This window comes from Clinocottus analis, unplaced genomic scaffold (genome assembly GCF_023055335.1).
Source record: "Clinocottus analis isolate CAN_PGR_092001 unplaced genomic scaffold, fCliAna1.0.p SCAF_1, whole genome shotgun sequence".
Lineage (NCBI taxonomy): Eukaryota > Metazoa > Chordata > Actinopteri > Perciformes > Cottidae > Clinocottus > Clinocottus analis.
The window spans coordinates 10,682,409-10,705,370 of record NW_027175820.1 but is presented as its reverse complement, the minus strand read 5'-3'; the positions used below and the strand labels follow the sequence as shown (position 1 = coordinate 10,705,370).

Genomic DNA, 22,962 nt, shown 5'->3' with positions numbered 1-22,962 from the left:
TTTATGTTATAAGTCATAGCTTGAACAGCATGTTGCAAAGTTGGTAAACTGAGCCCCTGGTTTATAACATTCTTAAACGGGATGATACTGGAGTTTTTGTTGTTTCAGAGTACATTTCAATGCCAAGATACTGCAAATAACAGGAATAAAGTGACTTTTTCACAGAGATGTGAACATGTTTACTGTGTAGTCATCATCACCATGTCAATTAAAGACATATAGAACACAAAATGAATTAAAAAAACAACATTCATGAATGTATCTGAGATTTAGAGCTTATTCCCTTCCATAATTAATGACAAGCGCAACAGTAAAAGACAGAAACCCAGAGTTGGGTTTTGAGGGAGAAAGGATGAACACAAAGAGAGATAATAGGAAGTAAACAATGAAGGTGGGTCTCCCTCCCCTACTTCTCTAGGCTGCTCTGGTTGCTGACAAACCGGCCTGGCGGGAGGCTGGAACCGGTAAAGCCAGCAGAGTGACTCAGCACCGGGGATTGGGACGTGACCCAGATCCAACACTGCTGTGCATTTCTGATGGAGAAGTGCCAAGCGAAGCAGGTCAGGAACCTGCCATCACTCCAAACTCTCGCTGACATTTAGAGGCAACGAAGAAACAGCTTCTCTGACACGACTTAGCAAGACAGACAACTCAGCTGATGCTCAAGGGAAAGCAGAGAGGAAGTGAGGTGGGAGGAGAGCTGCCCTGTGTGTGTTGGCAACCCCCTAGGAAGGTTCCCAATAAGTTTCTTTCCAAAAAACAACAACGAGTTATCCCTCATATTTTTTTGCTGTACAGCTACACGAACAAGCTGCTGACTTTCTCCTGACCCTCACTGCATAACTCACTGAACACAGAAGCTGAAGGAGAATGATAAGATTACACAAGTGCATGTGCAAAGTGGGCAAGCAGCATTACACCCAGCATGCATTTGTAAAATCACACTAATATGAGATTACAGCGAATTAACCTTCGAAACCGCTAAGAAGATCTTATTGTATAAAACTCTGCAAACACAGATCCATTATTTTGACGCAGCCTGCTGCAGGACATGGAATGTAAGACACTCCTTTGAGATGATCGTCCCGTGCTTTTCTTCAAAGCGTACCTGTAAGAGGGGAAGGGGTGAGGAGAGCGAGGCTTGGGAGAGTGAGGGCACGCAGAGACTGTAGACAACTCAAGAGGCACTGGACCTTGAGGATTTATTGTATTAAAAACATCTCACAACCAAACAAAACTGGCTGTTTTGAAGACAACTGTAAGAGAACATTTTTAGAAATAATGGTATTCACATTCTGTCTTTCCAGAGTGAGCTAAGAAGGTGACCTTCATGTCTGTAATTATATATGAAGCTAAACCTTAGCTCAGCATTCAGACTGGAAACAGGGGGAAACAACGAACGTGGCTGTCTGAAGGGAACAAAAGTTGCCTACCACGACCTGCAAAATTGGTAATAATCCCTTTATTACACAGGAAATGAATACAGCAAGCTTGGCAGAGCTAGATTGAAGTGTGTACAGACTGTAATGGATGTTTCTAATATGCTGTGTCAAAGTCTGTTTCCCCATTGATTATTGTTCCCCCTTATCTTAACCTGACCCCGACCAGTTATCTCTGCAGGACCAAAACATAAGCCCAATCATAGAGGGCAGCTGGGTGGGAAGTTGTGTTTGTGTGTGGAAGGAAAACACTATTCAAGGGCTTAAAGACTTTGACACGAGAAAGTTTGGGTAGTTTTATTGTTCGTTTTTTTATCGTTGTTATTACAGTAGGAACGGACAATCCTATAGGATCCAAATTGTAATAAACTTGAATCATCCTTCAAAGGGTAGTTTTACATTTTGGGACATAAATGGCTTATTTTATTTCTTGCAGAGAGTTACACGAGACATTGCTACTACTCCTTAGCTTAGCTTAACATAAGGACTGGGAAAGGGTGAACAACTAGCTTACTTTGAGAGTAAACCCAACCAACGAGAAGCTCTGCAGCTCACTAGTTGACACATTATTTATCTTGTTTGTTTATTTTGTACAAAGTATGGATGCAAAAAGTTATATTTCTTGCAGCGCAATAAATGCTGGACCGTTTCTTTCCATGAGCAATAACTTTACTAAATTATTTTCATAAATGTTGAACTATTACCTAAACTCTGCAAGACCTGGCTCGTCCAGAAGAAGCTAAATACAACACCTTGTTAAACATTAATTCACGTTCAAATATATGACTGATTTTAGAGTGTTGGAACATGACATTCGGAAATAATACATTACTTTTCAACCTGGAGAGTGAGGGAGAATGAGGTGTCGGGGAGATGGAAAGGCTGTGGAAACGAGGTAACCGTTGCATCAGCAATACAGATTTGCTTGTCAGCATGTGTGTTACACTCTGTATTTACAGAGAATATTTTGGCCGAATAAAAGATGGTGGTGTGTGTGTGTGTGTGTGTGTGTGTGTGTGTGTGTGTGTGTGTGTTTGTGTGTGAGGATTAGATAATATTCTTGCAGACACAAACATCTTCTCCAAGCACTCTGCCAGGGCTCAGTCTCCCAACATGCCAGCGCAACTTGAATCTGATTGCACCCCCCCCCCCCCCCCCCCCCCCCGCTGTCTAATGAGAGCATTAGACACTACATTTGTCATGGCCCCCTGTTGAAGTCACCCCTTCCTCTCCCTGTATCCTCCTCCTCCTCCTCCTCCTCTGCTCTCTCAGGCACACTGCTGCGTTTATGGCTCTCTGTGGTTCTATAGAGTATAAACTGGCCTGCTGACACATGCAAAGCACAAGCACATTCACACACGCGCAGATCCAACCTCTAAACGCCTACACAGACCCACACACATGTGGGCACATAAACTCATGTGTACACTCAAACAAACCTAGCTTCACACAGCAGAGACCGTATTTATGCTAAAAATGTTTTGGGTTCTGAAAGTGCAGTAAATGGATGGGGCCCTCTGTTTTTTCCTCAGGAGGTGTATTTTTTTTTTCGACAGTGTGTTAAAATGAACATATGAGGATTTTCTCAGTTGGTAGATACAAGATATTAAACTGAATCAGACCTACTGGTATAATTACAGGCAGGAATCTGAAGAATGCTGTGATCTGAACTGAGCCTGACACCATGTGTAGGGCCCCATGCAGCTGATTTACCCACTCCCAGAGTGTGTGGTGGAAGTGGGAGATTTTGACCTTCGTGTGTGCCAGTGCCATGTTTTATGAATGACACCTTTTTCCTAGAATCGTGTATCACAAAACACATCTGGTAGGTCGCTAACTGGCTGATATTCAGCTGATTTTTCTTTTGGATGCTGGTCTTGCAGTTGTGTTGTTGCATCACTCTAAAACACTTCTACAATCCACTTTCGCACTGCACACTGGGAACCAATGGGTTCCAGTTTGTGTGCGCATGTGTTTTGAGGTTGACCATATACAGCTTGTGGTGTGCTGCACTCTCCTTCATCCAGAGCAGAAAGAGGCCATGTCACTTATCTGAGGAATTCACCCTGAACATCTTCTCTTCATAAACACTCCCCTGTGGAGCTCATCCCTCTCTCTCTCACACACACACACACACACACACACACACACACACACACACACACACACACACACACACACACACACACACACACACACACACACACACACACACACACAACTTTAGATATCCATGTCATGCTTTATGGATAGCAGAATGCACAACTTACACATGAGGGTGTATAACTAAAACAATATCCATCATGCAAGTCCTACACAACCACAATTGCCACCTGGAAGTTCCATAAACTTGCCACAATGCTGACATGGTTCTTCGTCTTCGTGTTTTTCAGTGTTGTGGCTTCACCAAACAGGTGGTCCTCATTAATGCTTGTCTTGAAAAATGAGTCGAGACAAAGAGTAGCATGTGCAAGCGTCCCTCCTGGTGGTGTTTGTGTGGTTCGCGCCGGTGTTTAGCAGAAATTCCTCCTGGACCAGATCAAACCTCACACTCCTCACACAAAAAAAAAGAAGAAACTAACAATAGTTTGTTGAGGAGAGGACATTATTTGTATAGATGAGTATCTGACAAAAGCATTGTACACATAGACATGGAGACAGAGGAATATTGTGTTTTACTCCAGAATGGAATTCCAGGCGCCTCGTACCCGACTGATCTCAGCGATGAGAATGTCAGACGACAGAGATAAGAATGGCACCTGGAGAATGTACTCCAGAGCACGTTCATGTACGTCTGAAGGAAATTATATGAGCAAACATACTTCCACTTACAATGTTTTACACAGCTTTGTTGAACATAGATAGGAAGATATGGACATTGACTGAATGTCTAAAATATAAAAACGTGTGTATTATTCAACTCGTACCAGGAAGTTGGGCAGACTGCAGATTAATCATTCAAATATTCTGCTTGCCATTAATCAGAGTGGCTGTCAGTGCTCCGTTTGGTGCTTATGTAGTGGTGTGTGTGTGTGTGTGTGTGTGTGTGTGTGTGTGTGTGTGTGTGCTTTGGAGGAGTGTAATGTGACACCCAGGTCTCGCAAGGGAGACTGAGTCTCTGACCCCATCTGGAGATGCCAACTTCCAGACTGTCTGAAGGCCTGGCTGCTAATGGAACATGAATCCAGATGAATGGAGGGTAAATGTGTACAGACAATAAACCAATTAACTCCTTCCCCTAACCCCGCCTACCTTGCCCCAAATAAAATAAAAAGCACAAAAGGAGAAGATGGCTAATCTATGAAACGAAAAGATTTTCAGAATCAGTGTAAGGTTTTAGGGCATAGTGTGGTTTCATGTAATTACCTTCCTCACAGCTGACTTTCCATTGCAGGAAGCAGGTGACGCTAACTCTGATCACACACTGTTTTAAATCTCCAATGGTTGAAGAAATAGTTTCTGCCTCAGTCTGGTTCTGACTCATTCATAATATTGGTGCACTCTTTAAACTCATTCAGTGACATAACATCATTGTTATCTCATGTGGCCTGTACTTTAAATATGTTGTACAGTAGCCCATCTTACATGCACAGATAGATGAACGTCACTCACACAAACACAGCCACAGGTTTGGGTTAGTTATGACAGAGTACTGGTGTTTGATGTTTACCTTTCGTGTTGTTAATTTACAGTATATAAAAGGTTTAGCACAAACTGACACATGTACTATCTGCCAATGCCCAGATTAATAATTATTATGATCTGTTTTATCGTTAGATGTTAATTACTTCACAAACAACGCTTCACTTCACAAATGACAGCAAGTCTTATAAATGCAGAATACATATGGTATAATCAATAAAGTGTGCAGATTTACAACTTTGTGTTGTTACTGACGTCACAAGAATGTTTTGTCAACAACTCCAGCTCAAATGATCTGAGCTCCTCTGTGAGATGTTTGTTTTGCTGAGCTGTTGAAAGAGCACAGACCTCTCTTCCCTGCTTGCTTGCCTATATGTGTGCATGTGTAGTGTACTGTACTCTAATGTTTGCATACTGTATATTGCATTGCATTCAGAACGTACTCTAAATATACCATATATATGCCTTCCACTTTTGGCAGCGGTCATTCTCATATCTCCTCAATCAGTGGATTGGATACCAACTGTCCTATGCGTCTGTGTTGCATGAACTCATTAACAATGCATCTGGAGAGCATATAACCATTAAGGTCTGGCAGCAAGGGACAGCTCCACCCTCACAGACTCTGGCTGCCTCGACTGCTGGACAAGTGTACATCACAGTGAAACATGTACAGTGGGACTAATTTATTATTTCTAAACACTGCTTACATTTTCACTCACTCAGGCAAGTCATTTGTATTCATCAGCGTTAATTGTGGATGGTTTTTGATACTACTGTTACATTCTCCATGTCTTTCCTTCATTTCCACACAGATCTGTATGTATTGTGCATATACATTCCTTAGTCACAGCTCCATCTGTTTGTAGGAAGAATGGAGAGGCCCTCAGCAGACCCCTGAGAGGTTTAAAGTATGCCGGCCTCCTGCAGTCTCCAAGCAAACACACTGAATACTCCACTCGGCTCTGGCAGGCCGGTTTTAATTCAGCCTGGGCCTCATGAGGAGGTGCACTAGTTGGACCACAGCCAGGTAAAAGGCTCAAACTAACAACTATGAGCCATCAGAAGACATCACCCTCAACCCCCTTTCACTTCTTTCAGTCCTATTTGTTTGTAAATCGCAACCTTTATCTGGTGACAGGGTGTGACAAGGGGACGTACAGCCCGTGTCCTTGTGAGAGATATGACCACCAGTCTGCCACTTTTACTTTGCAATTTCCTTCATTTCCCTAAGATGACTCATTCAGTCCCCCCCACCACTCCCTCACCCACTCCCCCCTTTTTCCTCTCTCGATATTGCTTGAGGCTTCTAGAAAGAATCCCTATTGGCAGTGTGGCCCTTCTGCAGGCTGTGCTTTTGATTTACTGATTGATTTTAGCATTAACGATCAGCCCTCCTCCCCAGTAACCCAAAACACACACCAACCCACCCACACAAGTGGAGAGGCACACATTATCTATTGTCAGGCCTCTCCTGTGGCTTCAAGATAAAGCAGTTACAAGCTGGGCCTGGTAGCTGACGGCTTGATAATGAATGGCGGCCCGGCAACAGAGGCAGCATAGTAAATTTTCGATCCCGTTTCCAGAGGCTTTTTTCCCCCCAATCCAAGTCCACTGTAAAACAAATTTCTAAAGTAAATCTACAAATCCTATATAGTTGTCGCCTGTGTCTTACAATTAAACATTTGGTTGACGAATTGGAGTTGGCTTGATTGTGTTATGATTGGCCTGATGTGAACAGTGGTAACTAACTTTAGAAAGGAAGCTCCAATCCTTCTTGGTCTGGTATGACTAGTAGCTCGTGGCTAATGTTAGCTGGCTTCATCAGTATTTTTATCCTCACTAATAATTTGAACCAACTCTCCCAAGCTCCTGTGGACTGTGTTGCTTGTTCAGAAGACACATGTATGTGCTGAAGGTTCTGTGTCCTGACGTCCTCACCTGGCAGCATGCGATAGCCATGAGGCTAAACAGGAAATGGGCACATGTTCCACGACAGCTTAAGACAAATAAGCTATAACATGAATGGAACCATCAAAGAAGAGCTGTGCTCAAAGGATTTTGAACCACTCAATTTGAAATGACAAAATCAATTCTGTATTACAGTAAAAAACTGAAATTTGGAGCTAAAATGAATTCTTTGCCATCTTTTTTAAAGTAAATTTGAATTCATATGCCCATTAGTTCTCACTGGAAAATAGTAACCTCGCGCTAACAGACCATGAACCTGCTAATTACTGAAACATGACATGTATGTACGGTTGCTGAATTACATTGTAGACACGTTTACCTTTTTTTGTACTGCCTGTAACAGGAATGTATACATGCACGACTACTCCAACACTGTGCGACACTTTTAACTGACATTTGTCTGGCAAAAAGGACTTTTCTTGGAAGATAAATGCTTTTTACTGACATGGATTAAACATCATTACTTCATTTTATGAAATGATTTGTGTTTATATTGTATTTTGCGCAAAATGTCATGTTTCCAGCCTTTAAATGATCAAATTGTATGCGTTTCCCTCAAAGCAGTTTTTTTAAAATTTCTTTCTATGTCCTCTAGACTTTGTTTACCATACGAATAATTCAATAACACTATTTACAACAAAATAAAACAGACCCCACAATGTTTGCATCAGACCCTCTTGGCTTGTTTGCGTCAATGTTATCTCTTGTCAGTGATCATCTTAACAAGAGTGAAGGTTACAGGAGACACACCAGCCCCTTCCAGGACTGACAGTGAAGCAGATACAGTGAAATAACTGAAGCCATCCGGGTGTTTTTAAAATGGTCAGCACTCATTGTTGGATGTTGACACAGCTGTATACAAATTGTCTGGAGGCACTAATCAAAATTTGACCGTGTGCCCCTTCTGCAGTGTCTTAAAGTCACATGACGAGAAAGAACCACAGAGGGAGTAGATGGTAAAAAGCTTAAAAGTTAATTTAAAGGATGTTCGGGAGTTTGAAGGGACTTGAAAGCAATGACAACTGCTAAATCGCATGTGATTACAAACACACAATATTATAAAAATGAAACTCATCTTGAGAGACACAGATATATATATACCTTCGTAGATGTGTTATGTAACCAAGCAATACAATTACTAAGAACACACATTGCTCAAACAAAAGCATATTTAGTGTTTTAAAGGAAACCCTATTCCCTCAGTGCATTAAGGAGGGAGGCACAAGTGGGACAAAGAAAACCCAGCAAGGTTGAAAACCATACAACAGATATTATTTTTGCAGAGGCATAGAGTCAACAATTATACTTCTCATGACATTATTTTACTGAACTTTTTTTTTGTCTTTGATTTAACAAAAAAGAAAACTATCTGGTGTGGCTGGTTAAACCTGGCACTGCGACTACTGGATAATCTTAAGAGGCAGTGGGCGAAATCTTCATTTCGGAAATGGCCAGAGCACTTTTTGGCAACACGCTCTATCCTCTCTGACGGAGGGTGAGAGTGTGTGTGTGTGTGTGTGTGAAAGAGAATTTGAGACCATGGGGAGAGCCATGGGGATGAAAGGAAAAGATCTGCAGAGGGCAAATTTTCCTTCTGATAAAGTCTGAAGAAAAAAAAGAGACAAACTGCACCCTGCCAAACAGTTGCATCACAATGACCCTCATAACATAATTCTGTAGCAGCCCTACGTGTCGCCGAGTTGATTGTTCTCATTACGATGACCAGTGTCCTCTGCCAGCTACTGAGGAATATTGGTTCATAAAGTGTTTTGTAAACATCTAACAGCCGATTACGTCAAATGCAGTCTGTATATAATGGTCAGGACTCAGGAGTTGGTCACTGAACAGGTATGTGAAAAACTTGGGACATTTGTTCATCTGTAAAAGATGAAAGGGCGCCCTCTGGTGTTGGATAAAACTCCCAAAAGACAGCGTCCTCAAGCAGCTCATGTTCGTCACTGAACATTTATTCAGGCTAAATGACAGCGTAATCCTTGTTTCACTAATTAAGTAAGTCAACAAGTGACAAACCCAAAGTCAAAATGTTCACCAGACTATTTAAAACACAGGTGCAAATTCAAAAAGTTGTCCAATGACCAAGGGACAAATCATTGTTGCATTGTCATGCATGTTATTTTTCTCAACTTCACTTTTTGTATTATAAATAATCATGTCCAGATTAAATATCCAATGTTTTATAGCAATGCATGAGAGTTAAACAATAGATACAGCATGTTCATTTTCAACAAAAATCTTCCACCTTGTTCCAAACACCACAATAAGATACTGTTGCGACTACAATAAACAAAGTGCTGCTACATTGTAATATATCATCCATTTCACAAATGAAAATACTACATGACTGTTTTGAGTTTGTAAGTTTCAGCTCCAGCTTTGTTCAGTCTGCCACTAAAAAAGTCGGGAGAAAGAAAATGGGGTGCTATTCTGACTTCTCCCTTCAAGAACTTTTGGGAAGCAGAAAAAGCTTGATGGTCAATAAAGACTCATGACCTCTGATATTCAGCATGAGAAGCATTTAGTGTACACATTTTGCTATCCCATTCAAATGTGAGATTATATATATATATATATATATATATATATATATATATATATATATATATATATATATATATATATATATATATATATATATATATATATATATCAGATTTATTAATATGCAAATCGGTCTTTTGTTCGGAGCCCAGGAAGGGACAAGGCAGGGTTTTTTTTAACGTTTTTTTTACGGCACGTCCGCAGCATGCGTTTAGTAGCACTGATTAAATGTCATTATATCGAAGGCTCACAAATGCAGTCTGCTCCGTAGATGGAATTGTTTTTTTACTTGAAATCTTTTGCAAGGTTCTTGCAAAACTATTACAAGTCTTCCTGGGCTCCGTCCTTCTGACCTTGCGCCGTTTTCCCTAAAAATGTCTGTCAGCAAACTCAGGATCACCAACTGCATTCACAACTGTAAGGTAGCAGAGGTCTGTGACATTGCGTTGTAAATGAAAGTGTTGTTGAAGGGCACAAACTGGTGGCTGATGATCTTGATGGCCTCTTGAGCAGCAGATCCTACAGATTGAAAAAGAACACAAACATATTGGATTAAGCAGCACTGTTAACGTGAGTCTTCGGTTCATTACTTTCTGGAGAGAGATAAAATATTACCTCCCAGAAATGCTGCAACTGTGTGTGGCTCTGCTGCACCATATCGACAGCTGCAGATGGGGTAATAAAAAACGGTTCATGATTATTTGGCACAGTCTTAATCACTCGAACCAGTAAATCCAACAGTGGCTGTAACTTACAACTCATGGATGTAATCGTCTTTGATGTTGACGTTGAGGCTGTACTCCTGCAGTAGGCTGTTCACACAGACCTTCAGTTTGCTGATGTCATCCTCCACCTGGTAGTTATAAACTCCTGGTACATGTGGTAAAAAAAGAAATGAGACTAATGAAATAATAGTGTTTCTGTATACTGGCATTAGGAGGAATGATCTAACTTCAAAAGTAAGGAGTGGCCAGAAAACAGCCGTTCCTTAAAAAGGACAAAAAAGAAGAAAAAAAAAAGAAAACATGTTTGGAGTTTCCTATATGCCTTTGGGCAACCTCCAAACATGTTTCCCTTTTGTGGAGCCATATTTTTTCCATTTTGCAAAAATGAATTCAATGGTTGTCTGTGGGATGTTCAAAGTTTCTGGTATATTTTTAATAACTAAACCCTGATCTGTACTTCTCCAGAATCTCATGGTGCCGCTTGTTCAGAGGCGTTTCAGACTTTGTGTAGTGAGATTATGTGACGCTATGATTGCACACAGGTGGACTTAATTTAACAAATTAAGTGACTTCAGGTTAGGCTAATTCGAGATGAGCCAGTTCTTCGCTTAATCGATCGCCAGCGATCGGCGCGCAATGCATGCTGGTTACATTTGTGTTCGACTTGCTCCCGCCTTGCTCTGACGTCACGCACACTACTCTCACGAGAGCAAGGAGCAAGGCGGCCGTCGATTTTAGAACCAGGCGCTGCAGCAGCTCTCCACCGGCTGACTGGCCCAGTGCATGATGGGAAACGCCTGGCTGTCACCACATCAGAGAGCTGATTGGCTCTTAGATCTGACAGCAAACAATGCATTGTTCTGTATTGTTGTAATACTTAACGCTTGATTGTTGACTATTAGTCTCAAGTTTAATCTAAAAACATATCTTGCGAGGTTGATAATACAAAATTGTATTTATACAACACATCAAAACCAGTAGTAATATATTTCACAGGCAGAGATAAAAACAACAAAGGATGCAGATACACACACATTTATACATGAATATATATTTATAATCACATATGAATGAATCCAAACGTGATCTGAAAACTACAAGTAGACTACAGATCAGAACAAACAGGAAGTATTTTATTCCGTAACTTCCTGTTAATACTTTAAAAGGCAGCTGAAAACTGTCCGACTTGATCGCAGTTTTTTGTCAACGCCTCCCGCAGCGGCCGCCTGCTCTCGTCTGGATTCCAGGCGAGGCGCAGCTCGAACAAATGAGCCAATTGTATTTAGGGCCGTCACAGGCATGCACCTCTAACCATTTAAAAAAATGTTATCCCCAAGGGGGTGAGTACTTTTTGCGAATTACTGTAAAAAATTCTGCTACGTAGATATAGACTGATATTTTGAAGTTTTTGAACTAAGAACTACATAAACCTTGGGTTTACCTGGGTAGCGGGAGTGCTGTTGATAGAAGCGATCAACAGAGCGAAACATGAGGTAGAAGACCATCTCGCTATCTGGATTGTCCATGCTTGAGGCTGAGTACACACAGCCAATTTTAATAGGGAAAATCAATTAGTAAATAAACAAGACTGATCAGTTTAATCAGAAAGTAAATGAATCTCCAACTTACTGATTTCATCTTTATTTACTGAATCCACACTATATTCTTCAGCCAGGGATCTGCAGCGCACCACTCTCAGAAAGGATGAATTCTTACCTAGACACCAACACCGACAGTTAGCAATTTACTTCTTGCAGGTGCAGCGATAGAGCACATTACCTTCTACTTCTATGCTGAGTGTGTTATCTCGAGTCCAGAAGGGGCATACGGTGACAGCATTAAAATCTTAATCTCTCTATGTTCGGAGAAATTAAACCATTTGAAGTCAGAAAAGGCAACACGCCTGCATGATGGCAACACATGACAGGCATAGTGCTTTGAAGAGCTGCTAAATTAGTAATGCACGAGTGAGGCAGTTGTGATTCACGCAGCATACCAATCTGTGTACATAAATCTGTGTCTAAAAAAAAAGAAATCCTCATTGGGCCTGTTTATATGCATACACTAATTATCATGAATAATCGGACCTGGCAGTGTAATTAAAGCCCCACCCAATGTACTCATGTACTGTGAAATCAAATATATGCCTCTAAAAACACTTGATATAGTATGTAGTATAGACAGCATGTTGCTTTAATCAGGTTGAGGTCAGATTTGTTTGCATGTAAATGTAACCACTGAATAACATGTATACTTTTAATACTTACAGAACAGTTTGACGTCCTTCTCAGAGATGCTCTCTGGTGGCTGGTGGAAAGTAAAAGAAAATTCAGCGCAACTCCCTTTTAGTCAAATATATTGTGTCAGTAGCACAGAGTCACACATGAACCGAGTATTTCAGGGCAAAATGTAATAATGCTGTAATAACTGAATACGACCGTGGCTGCTCGCTGGACTGACTCAACAGCAGCAATGAATACACAAAGCGCTGAAATAACAGTCAATTTTGTTGTAGGGGCTGTTTTTGTCACACATTTGCTCTTGTCCACCATTTGTTGGATAGATGTCCATATATTAACCATCTAAGCAGCTAATTGGTAGCCTTTAAATGTACAGTAATATGGTCAAATTGTTTTCTTTCATTTTGAGTAGACATTAATTGAATTAATTAAGCCCTCTATTTTTCAAGATTGTTTCAGACTAAGTTAAACTAACTTTATTCAGCGACTACTGAATAACTTACCTTTCCAATAGACTGCAATAGACAGTCTACATGCTTAGAAACAGCTGCTGCATCCTGCATGGCTTTTTCCCTGTAACTGAAATAAAACACATGAATCAACAACAACACAAACCTACATTATCAAATCATGACCAGTTAGAAGTATGGAACCACGTCAGAGAATCTGTAGAGTACTTTTCTGTTGCTCGTGTGCGCTCTATAAATCTATCTCCACAGTTGGCGCCCACATCAGAATCAGAACCAATTATTGCCATGTTTGCTTTCATATATAAGAAATGTGTCCTGGTGGGAGGTGCATAACATTACATTCAACAATAAACAGAGTGCAATAAGGGGGAGCATGGATATTTACAATTAAATCTACAATATTACAACATGAAAGTTAAAATTAACACTCAACAGTTAGCATGTTTCACACTTACACATTCTGAAGGTTGATGAACTTCTGAGAGTCTGCGATCATATCTGGGATGGTTCCCCGTACAGGTAGGCTTCCATTGCCTTCCTTGAGAACAAACTCCTTGATAGCTCGAAGCATCACCCAGAAGGACGGGGTCTGGTACACATGTAAGTACACATACACACACATCAAAAATAGTTTTTAAAACAACTTATCTGAAATTAAGATATGGCAATTTGTGTGTTGTTCATGAAATAGTACCAGGAAAAATAAAAGTAAAAACCTGTGATGTGACGTTGTTACACTCCTCACTATTAAAGAGGTCTTCAACAGCACTAGGAATCTGCAGAAAACAAGAGACGTTAGTTGAGGAGTCTCACGAGACTTGATTGTCAACTGTTACATGACAGAAAACGGACTGATTGGAAAAATCATTGAGATAAAAGTTGAGATGTGTTAAATGGGACACAACAAAGAGTGTTTGAGATCTGGCACCTTGATTGGATTTAAAGCAGTATTGACATTCTTGATGGCTTCTTCAAAGTTTTCTTCATCCTCTGGGACACCGTTCTCATTCTTCCGGATCCCTGAAGGAACACACAAATCCATGTTCCACAGCCAAGTCACCAATCAAGTTCAATCCGGAGGTCCACACATACCTTCCCGAATAAACTGTCTGAAGGCCTCTTTCTCCTTGTAATTTTTCGGTGGTTGACCGTTGTGCTACAATGACAAAATAGAGTGACATTTTATTGTACAGCAACACATACAAAAGCAGCGAGGCATACATAGCAGTTATTGAGTATTTGTCAGACATCATGGCACTGAGGAGGCCAAATAATATATGTGCTGTACCTCACTGAGCCATCGCTCCAGGTGCTTGGCAACAATGATGATCCACGGCGTGTGACTGTGATCCTGCGGATTAAATACATCATGAAGTACTGTCAGTTGTGTCAAGTGCAGTTTAAACTGACTAATCTCTCGAAACAAATGAGCTGAACCTAAAATACTCACCTTCTTGTCCATACTGTCAAGGTCGTAGGACTGAATGTGTTTCTTTAATTCGGCAAAAGGCTGGTGTAACCTCAGGTCCTCCAAGGCATTGTCCGGATGGGATTCAATCACTTTAAAAAAGAGCATGGTCACAACACCAGGGCCAATGTTTGCTCATGCTCCTAATATGAGAAGTGATTCCAACTGAATAGCTGTTGAACTAACCTGAATGCTCCTGCACCACCAGTCTCATGTAGCCGATCAGGCCGTAGCTTTTACAGACTAAGAACGGTACAGAGGCACTCCAGAGAACGGAGCCAAGCCTCAAACATGTGCTGTTGGAAAATATGAATGAATATATTTATGGTTTATTGGATGGAAAATAAAACAGTAGAAAATGTGGCAGTGCACTATGGGGGACTCCTAAAGAGGACCCACACCCTACGTAGAAATAAACGGCTCATTGTTAACTAACATTAGTTGAACTCATATACAAATTATTTTTAAAATGTCTGCCAATAAATGCCCCTAAATTCTACACACTGTTACTTAAACACCAAACCCAGCTAAAGTGCTTGAGGCTCCATGATAGACGTTTAGATATTTCTTTGAAATTATACAAAACAATTCTAATTCAGCATACTATAGGTTCTGACAATACAAAAGTGAGAGTAAAGATGAACTATAGCTCATACCTTTCTGGCAACTGGACCCCAATGACAATGGTAAACCTGTGGAAAAACTCTGGATTGTTGTCCAGAAGCTTGTTTGGACTCTACAGATGAGACAGAATATACAGTGGGATCTATCACTATCAGAGCAGTGACACTGGTTAATTTCTTTACATATTTAAACAGACATGTATTATTCAGAGGCTTTGTTGTGGTCCCACAACCCAAAGACATGCATCTTAGGTTAATTGGAATGCAGTTTAGGTCAACTGGACTCTAAATTGCCTGTAGGTGTGAATATGAGTGTGAATGGTTGTCTGTAATGGAAAATAACCATGTTGGCTATCTCTTGTAGTTGTACAGATTCTACACTAGGTTGAATATTGTTTTAATGTGTGTTAGGAAATTGTCAATTGTTATGATGGTATATAAAAAAGTGTGTTTTCAGTTCATTCTGAAACATGATTACTGTTGTGAAAAAACATGTGGCATCATGTGAAAACTTAAATACCAACCTCCTCAACAAAGTTTCCAGAGACATCACTGTTAAGTTCTTGTAGCAGTTCTGTGGCAGCCTGTGCTCTGTTCTGCAACATTGAAACTTAGGTCAAAAGCGGCTTCATGAATAACCAAGGAGGAGAGAGGCAAGATGGAAAACATGACAGGAATGTGTGTATTTGCGTGTGCACTTGCCTGTTGTCATGAAACACAAATTAAGTTACTCCATCAAGACATACCTTTCCAATGCTGTTGTTGCTCAGGAAAAAACTGTAAGACAAGATCAAGATGGTCAACCATGAACACACAACATATTCAATTCAAGCTAAGGTCAACTTAAAAACAACAACAACAACACAACAATATGATCTTACTTGTTTCCCACATCTTCTCCAGAAACTGTGTGTCCATCAACTATGGTGAATGCTCCAATACCTGACAAAAAGATCAATGAATTAAATCACAAGGATGCTTTTCATCAGCTCCTGCAGCATCATCGCCAACAAGTAGTCACATCCGTTTCACCTGGAAGTACTAGATTCTTCAGTATTTCCGTCCCAGTTGCTGTGGCATTGATGAGACAAACGTGGGCATTTTCCAGTGATTCTTGACCATGGTCCCCCCACAGTCTGAAACACAACATGGACAGGTGTTGCCAACTAACGCTTGTGATACAAGTCACCCTGAACCGCTGTAAACACACCTAGCAAGGCGTCTACAGTATAGAGCTTCTACAGCTTTGGACTACCATTGTTACACTTGTATAGCTGTCAAGTCAGGGGATGTAGGGCCACAGGGTGTCACGAGACAAGCTGGCATTACTGAAGGACGACCAAACACCAAACCCTTCTAAGTTAATTCGCCTTCCGGCTAACGTGTTAGCTCACCGATGCTGTATTCACCATAACGCAAACAGCGCGCTAATGCTGGCTAACGTCCGCTCTGATGCTTTGCAAATGTCGATGCTGGGACCCCTCAAATGGAAAGCCGCAGAGGTTTAGCTAAAGGAATAATAAGCATATGATTGCGTTTAAATTTACCTAAGTTGCCTGTCGTACTTCTGTTCTTTGGAGGCTTTGGTGGCTGCCATGGTATATTTTCAATGAGTGGAGTCTACGGACGAATCTGAAGTTCCTCAATGGCAGATTCGACACAAACATACCGGTGTTAAAATCTGGCTGCGCACTTTCGACACACATTTTCACCCATAATTTTAGTTTAAATTATAAGATCATTGTTGTGTTAATAATGAAGGAAGAGAAGCCATTTCACCGCGAAGTAATGTATGCATTCAAATCTGATAGTTTACTACCTCAAACAATTATTTCCGTAATCAATTAAAGTTATTTATTTAAGTAGTGAAACATTTGCCGAAGTCCAAGGTGATATCATCAAATTGCTAATTGTATCTTCAGGAAAACCTTAAGATAGGCCTATTTAGTGTGAGACAAGCAGCACATCCTGACACTTGAGAACCTTTTTTGCCTTCACTTACTCCGAGGTATACACATACCCCCCTTTGAGAAACACTGTTTTAAAGGGTACGATCAAAGATTTAAAACAGCTGCAAACAACGACGAAAACAATACATCATATATAAAGACTATTAAAGCAGATCATGTTCGGTTATATGACCATTACACATTTATTTGTAGTTTGTTGTATGTAATTTCTCTCTCTACATTGTGTATTTCTAATCCATTGTCTGTATTGATGATTTTTTTCTAATTAGTAGCTGATACAATATTTCATTATAATTTGACTATATGAAATACATGACATTATACATAGTCCTAATAGTAATCATCCATAAAGAACTGACCTAATGCAGCAAAGCTTTTAACAGTCCGACAGGTGTAAACCATGTGTGTATGTGTGCGTACACGCGTGTGTGTGTGGGTGTGAAGGGGCGTTTCACAAAAGGGATAATTGACATTCCCCTTCGGCCACTACAACCTAACCTTCATCAATCGGGTCTGATATCCGAGTCCGTCCTCCACCTGCGCACCGGAGCGCAGAAACCAAAACGCCGACCAGTTGGTCCGACTTGAGTCCGTTTGCAGGGACAATGACAGGGAATCTCTGGGGATATGGAAAAGAGGACGGTAAGGTCTTTCAGCATGCCTGTTTCTTGACTGCTTTCCCATAGATGTATAGTGGAGGTGATTCCCCTTATATCCCACAATAACATGCACGAATACTGTTTACTTTCGTTGGGGGCCACGGAGAGGAGCAACGCTGTTAATGCGAGATTAGCCACATGCTTAAAGGGGATGCCTGCTGTCACTTTAAACTGACTTTCCACCCGATTTGCTCTGGACTCTTGAGTGCGAGACAATTGCGTTGCATCAGTGTCAAGGCCAATGCAAGGCAAGTTGCTCCACTTACTGTGGCACGTTGTTTGGTGTGAAAGGGAGGGAGAGAGAGTCTCGAGTCAGTTGATCACTGAGCTATTTTTTTTTTATTCATGTGGGTCTTGATTTTTTCTGACATGTAAATTGTTGGTTTAGAAAACAGACCGTAAACAGATGTAGTTTAGAGAAGATTTAAGTTAGCTGTGTTGATTTAGAAACCACAATGTAATCTATTCTGCTTTATAATTTGAGCTAGCTGAAGTGTTTTAAGGCTGTAGACAATTATTTGTTTTCTTATGGTCTTTTGTTTTATTTTTTAAAGGTCCTTCTGTGTGGCACAAAAACTACCCAGTCGCCCAGGGGGACCGGCAGTCTCCCATTGACATTGTCCCTCATCAGGCTTCACATGACCCCAGTCTGGGTCCGGTTGTCCTGAACTACGATCAGTGTACCTCGATGAAAATCGGCAACAATGGACACTCTGTTGTTGTGGAGTTTGAGGACTCGGATGACCGCTCCGGTAAGAAAAATCTGGTCTATAGCATTTACTTTTCTAAGAAAGCAGAAATCCCACCTCCAAACAAAACCAACTAATCAGTTCAAACATATTCTGCTTTTAGAGCTGCACAATCTACAGAGGCCTCTCTTAGGTCTGAATGTGGTTTAAAAAAATAAATGACAATAAAAACAGAAATGTGAATGATCTTGGAAGAGATTATACATTGATATGACATGGCCTATGACTGCATTAGAAAATTATTAAGCTATTGATAACAGTTAGCTGCACATATGATGTCAGTTGCATGCAGTGGAAATATGCACTAAATAAACATGAATGAGCTCGAAATGTGGGATTACCTTGGTTTGTTTAAAAAAAAAAGTGCAAACCATGTGCATAACTGGCCATAATCAAAGGTTACAAATAAACCCCTGATTACGCTGCAGGGAAATGCAGCTGGCAGTTAACTGTATGAGCATCTGTCTGCTGGACAAGAGATAATAACCTCAGGTGATCTCAATGGTTATTATGACCCCATTTGCTTTTATCACTGGGTGGATCCATCTTAACCACCCCATCATTAACATGAATGATAAGCTCAGAAATGTTGAGTTGTTTGGCTCAGACAGTTTCCTCAGCACAAGTAACTATCACCCAAAGTAATTAATGAATGTGTAGACCTGTGGGGAAACTAATGCACTTTCTCAGCACTTCTCTGCTGTTCAAATGAGGTGCCCAAATCCCCTAAACCTGCTGTTGTCAGTCTGGGTGTACAGATGCATATATTTACACGTGACGGTGTTCTGTGACACTGTTCTTTTGGTAAGAAAAGGAGGATACCATAAAAATGAATACAAGTCTCTGTGAAGATCTGTGGACAATATCATAATCCAAACTTTTAACAATATATTTTGTTACAGCTCTACAATCTGGCTCTCAATGTTAGAATAACAAATATGACAGAAGTTGATTTATAAATAGTGCATTTCTCTCAGGTATTATTAATGTTGGCTTTTACATAATTATCACCTTCACTTTTACCCTATTCAACACATCAGTTTTTGTTGAATGGCTATCTACTAATTGCCTCATAGTCAATATATACATAAAACATTTTATTTAACAGATTTTCTTCTATTTGATACTATTACCACTATTCTTATCGTCATCTACATCTATTTTTGAATATGGACCAGACAAATGTTTTGCTCCTTCCATTCATGCTGAGCTAATCTGACCTGGACTAGTGTGGCCCGTTTGTCAGAAGGATGTCAGCAGCATCACAATGAATAACAGTCTGATTAGACTGGCGTTGCATACCCAGCAGAGCAAGCCATAGGCTCTGAAAACAGTCTGTACTATTCTGATAAAGGGCTGAACGTCTTCATGACATGTATTAAAGAACTGTTCATCCTTGTTGGCCAATAATCCCAAATTTGAAGCTAAAAAGCAGCTTTAACGTTGCTTTATTTAGCATCTATTTGTGTCTCTAACTAAAGCTTGTGTCACAGCTCTTATTATAGATTTGTTAGTGAAGCGGACATTCTTTCTGTTGGCCCTCGTGTCTCAGCTTGGCATTAGAATTTGAATTTGAATAACATAACAGAGTACTTGTACTCATCCTGCAGTGGTACCAAGCACACATGGGATGCTCTGTGGAGCTTTTTGCTGGAAAGCATTTTGTCTACACCCACAGACAGTGGAGACGTGTGTGGGTGTAAATGATGAACCTTTTATTTTTTATTTGATTTCTCTTTATACCTTATCTTCTACAGTGATTCGGGGAGGCCCTCTGGACAACCCCTACAGACTGAAACAGTTTCACTTTCACTGGGGCGGAAAGGGCTGCCATGGTTCTGAGCACACTGTCGCAGGAAACTGCTATGCTTCTGAGGTTAGTGTCTCGATACGTTACTGTGTCAGGGTTTAATCACCATAAACCACAGAAGTAAGGTATATTTTGGTATGAAATAAAACAATCAATGGCATACGTGACTTAATTTAATATATTTAACTATAAAAGTCAGTTATGTATCTTTCTCTCTTTCTGTCCTTCTACTTGCTCCTCTAGCTCCATTTAGTACACTGGAATGCTGTCAAGTACAAGACGTTTGGGGAAGCGGCCACAGCTTCAGACGGCCTTGCTGTCCTTGGCATCTTTTTACAAGTAGGATTTTTCTCTTAAATGCAATCCAATTTTCTATCCCTGTGTTCCCTTTCCTCTCCTTTTTGTATCAGTGTAACAGATATGCGTCAACTTCAACAAAATTGTTGTGATTTATTTATTTTACTATATTTTATATGTATTACTTCTGAAAGTCACAACTCCAATTCAAAAGCGATCTCATCTGTTACGTAAGACAGGTGACGACCATAGATGGCTCAACATCCTAACAGACGCTCTGTACACGGTGAAGTTTAAGGTGAGCACTACACTGGGTTTTATTAATTGTAGAAATCTTGTGGTTTATGACTTGCACTCAGCAGCATGCCGCTTTATGAACTCTGTCTTTTTATTTCTGTTACAGGGCAGTGCTGCAGATTTCAAAGGTTTCAACCCCAAGTGCCTTCTGCCCAGCAGCCTCCACTACTGGACCTACCTGGGCTCACTGACCACACCCCCCCTGCATGAGAGCGTCATTTGGATTGTAGTGAAGGATCCGATCACAGTGTCGGAAAAACAGGTGTTTGTGTGTTTGTGTGTGTGTGTGTGTGTGTGTGTGTGTGTGTCTGTGTGTGTGTGTGTGTGTGTGTGTGTGTTGCACGCCTGTTTTCTTTTAAAGCATGCCAGATTTCCAGCATGTAAAACACTGTAGTAGTTATTATTCCAGGTCATGTGACACAGCCATTCATACACAGGATTAACCCCAATCCAGTAGTGGGAAACCCCTCCAGCGCAATATCTATTTCCTTGACTAAAACTAGACTATGTTTAAAGAGGCATCTAGTTCTGTGACAGTTTACTGTATGTACCCATATTTCTCTACATTTTAAAACTGCACATTTTGAGAGAAGAGTAAAGGGCAGAAGTTTGTACCTGAGGACATGTACTGGTATGCTTTAGCTGCAAATCAGTGGATACTGCACTTGATGAGTCAGTTGTGACATTCATGTTTCCTGGCCTGCATAATGTTTGGCTGCAAGGATCCGCGGCCTCTTTTACTGTCAGTCCAACGTTCAGCATCAGTATACCATGCTTGAGTTGTGGGGGTGGGGTTTTCTGCGCTGTAGCATGTCCAGATAGTTACTAAGCATGATGCTTTATTTAGAGACCAGAGCGAGCATCATGCATGGGGGATGCTGTGTGTAGGGGTTGACCTGTTTTTATCCTCCTGTCTTTTGCACTGAATTTAATCAGAAAGTTTTGGTCTGGTAACTCCAGGTTTATGACAAGTTAAGCTGACTAACCGGATGTCTGCAGAAGATTCCTTCCAGGTCCTTCTGCGAGCTGGCTCTGGGGGCGACTGCTGCCAGCCTCTGGATTATACTCGCACACATTTCTAACTCAAAGACTGTACATGAGGAATCAGGATTTATAATGATGCTGGCACCTTGGGTGTAGCCATGAGCGATCTGTCTGTAAACCCATGTGTGTAGCGTAGCTGGGGGTGAGGCTTAAGCTAGGCAACTGGCCTCACAACCTATGACTCCAGTCCCAAGCCTTTGATCCCCTCCAGCTGATTATCCTGATGGATGGATGGCTGGCTAGATGTGTGCAGGGCTTTAATTGAGAAATGCTTGCATGAAGACCCAGCAGGGAAAAGCCCTTGCATAACAGGGTATTATTTTGTTTTTAATTTCCCCTCATAGAGCTGGAAAGAAAAGGGCAAAATAGGCTTCATGTGTAGCTGGCTTTTGAATTTCAAAAGGGGCATGAAGAATATATAAGATAATATTCAATGTACTTGGGACAGATGACTGTATTCTTTGTTTTTGGTCTTTTAATGGAATTTTGTATTAATAACGTACACGATCGTACCAGTGTCTCGTATGGAGCTAATGTTGTCCACAGAGCCTGTTGAATGACACAGAAATGTGAATATTTTTTTGCAAAAATATCAGGGGAAAAATAATTTTCTGTCTCTCTAATACAGCTGGGCAAGTTAAGAACGCTTCTGTTCACCGGAGAGGAAGAGGATCAGAGAATACGCATGGAAAACAACTTCAGGCCTCCCCAGCTTCTCAAAGGAAGGAAAGTGCGTTCCTCCAATTAATGTGACCCAAGAAGTCTGACGTCGTCGCCGACAAAGGATTTTTTTTTGACAAAAATAATTGATTGATTTGATTGTACTATATTACCTCATCGTAGCTTGTCCTGAGGATTTCTGTCTTACTTTGTACAGAAGAGTAATTCTCATCACTGCCAGCACATGGACACACATGTGTCTCTTCTGGTCAGAAGCTTCAATGCCAGAGTGAGGAATCCGTTTTTGAATGTTTTTAGGGAAAGATAAAAGGGATCTCA

The 22,962-nt window shown here is 40.8% G+C and overlaps 2 protein-coding genes across 2 annotated transcripts; one reads left to right on the top strand and one right to left on the bottom strand.

Moving 5' to 3' along the window:
- Window positions 1–9,729: 9,729 nt before the first annotated feature.
- On the bottom strand, window positions 9,730–16,774 carry nae1 (nedd8 activating enzyme E1 subunit 1). The gene is made up of 20 exons (XM_068572693.1): window positions 16,685–16,774; window positions 16,170–16,273; window positions 16,019–16,079; window positions 15,884–15,914; window positions 15,662–15,733; window positions 15,171–15,250; window positions 14,701–14,810; window positions 14,497–14,606; window positions 14,335–14,397; window positions 14,139–14,202; window positions 13,975–14,066; window positions 13,763–13,822; window positions 13,502–13,635; window positions 13,080–13,155; window positions 12,604–12,643; window positions 11,966–12,052; window positions 11,778–11,870; window positions 10,367–10,481; window positions 10,227–10,276; window positions 9,730–10,130 (listed from the first exon to the last, which is right to left on the bottom strand). The coding sequence occupies exons 1-20, from the start codon at window positions 16,732–16,734 to the stop codon at window positions 10,021–10,023; spliced, it is 1,602 nt and encodes a 533-aa protein (XP_068428794.1). The 5' UTR covers window positions 16,735–16,774; the 3' UTR covers window positions 9,730–10,020.
- Window positions 16,775–17,632: 858 nt separating this feature from the next.
- ca7 (carbonic anhydrase VII) lies at window positions 17,633–22,711 on the top strand. The gene is made up of 7 exons (XM_068572854.1): window positions 17,633–17,749; window positions 18,321–18,518; window positions 20,273–20,391; window positions 20,569–20,664; window positions 20,858–20,920; window positions 21,026–21,181; window positions 22,592–22,711. The coding sequence occupies exons 1-7, from the start codon at window positions 17,713–17,715 to the stop codon at window positions 22,709–22,711; spliced, it is 789 nt and encodes a 262-aa protein (XP_068428955.1). The 5' UTR covers window positions 17,633–17,712.
- The last annotated feature ends 251 nt before the right edge of the window (window positions 22,712–22,962 follow it).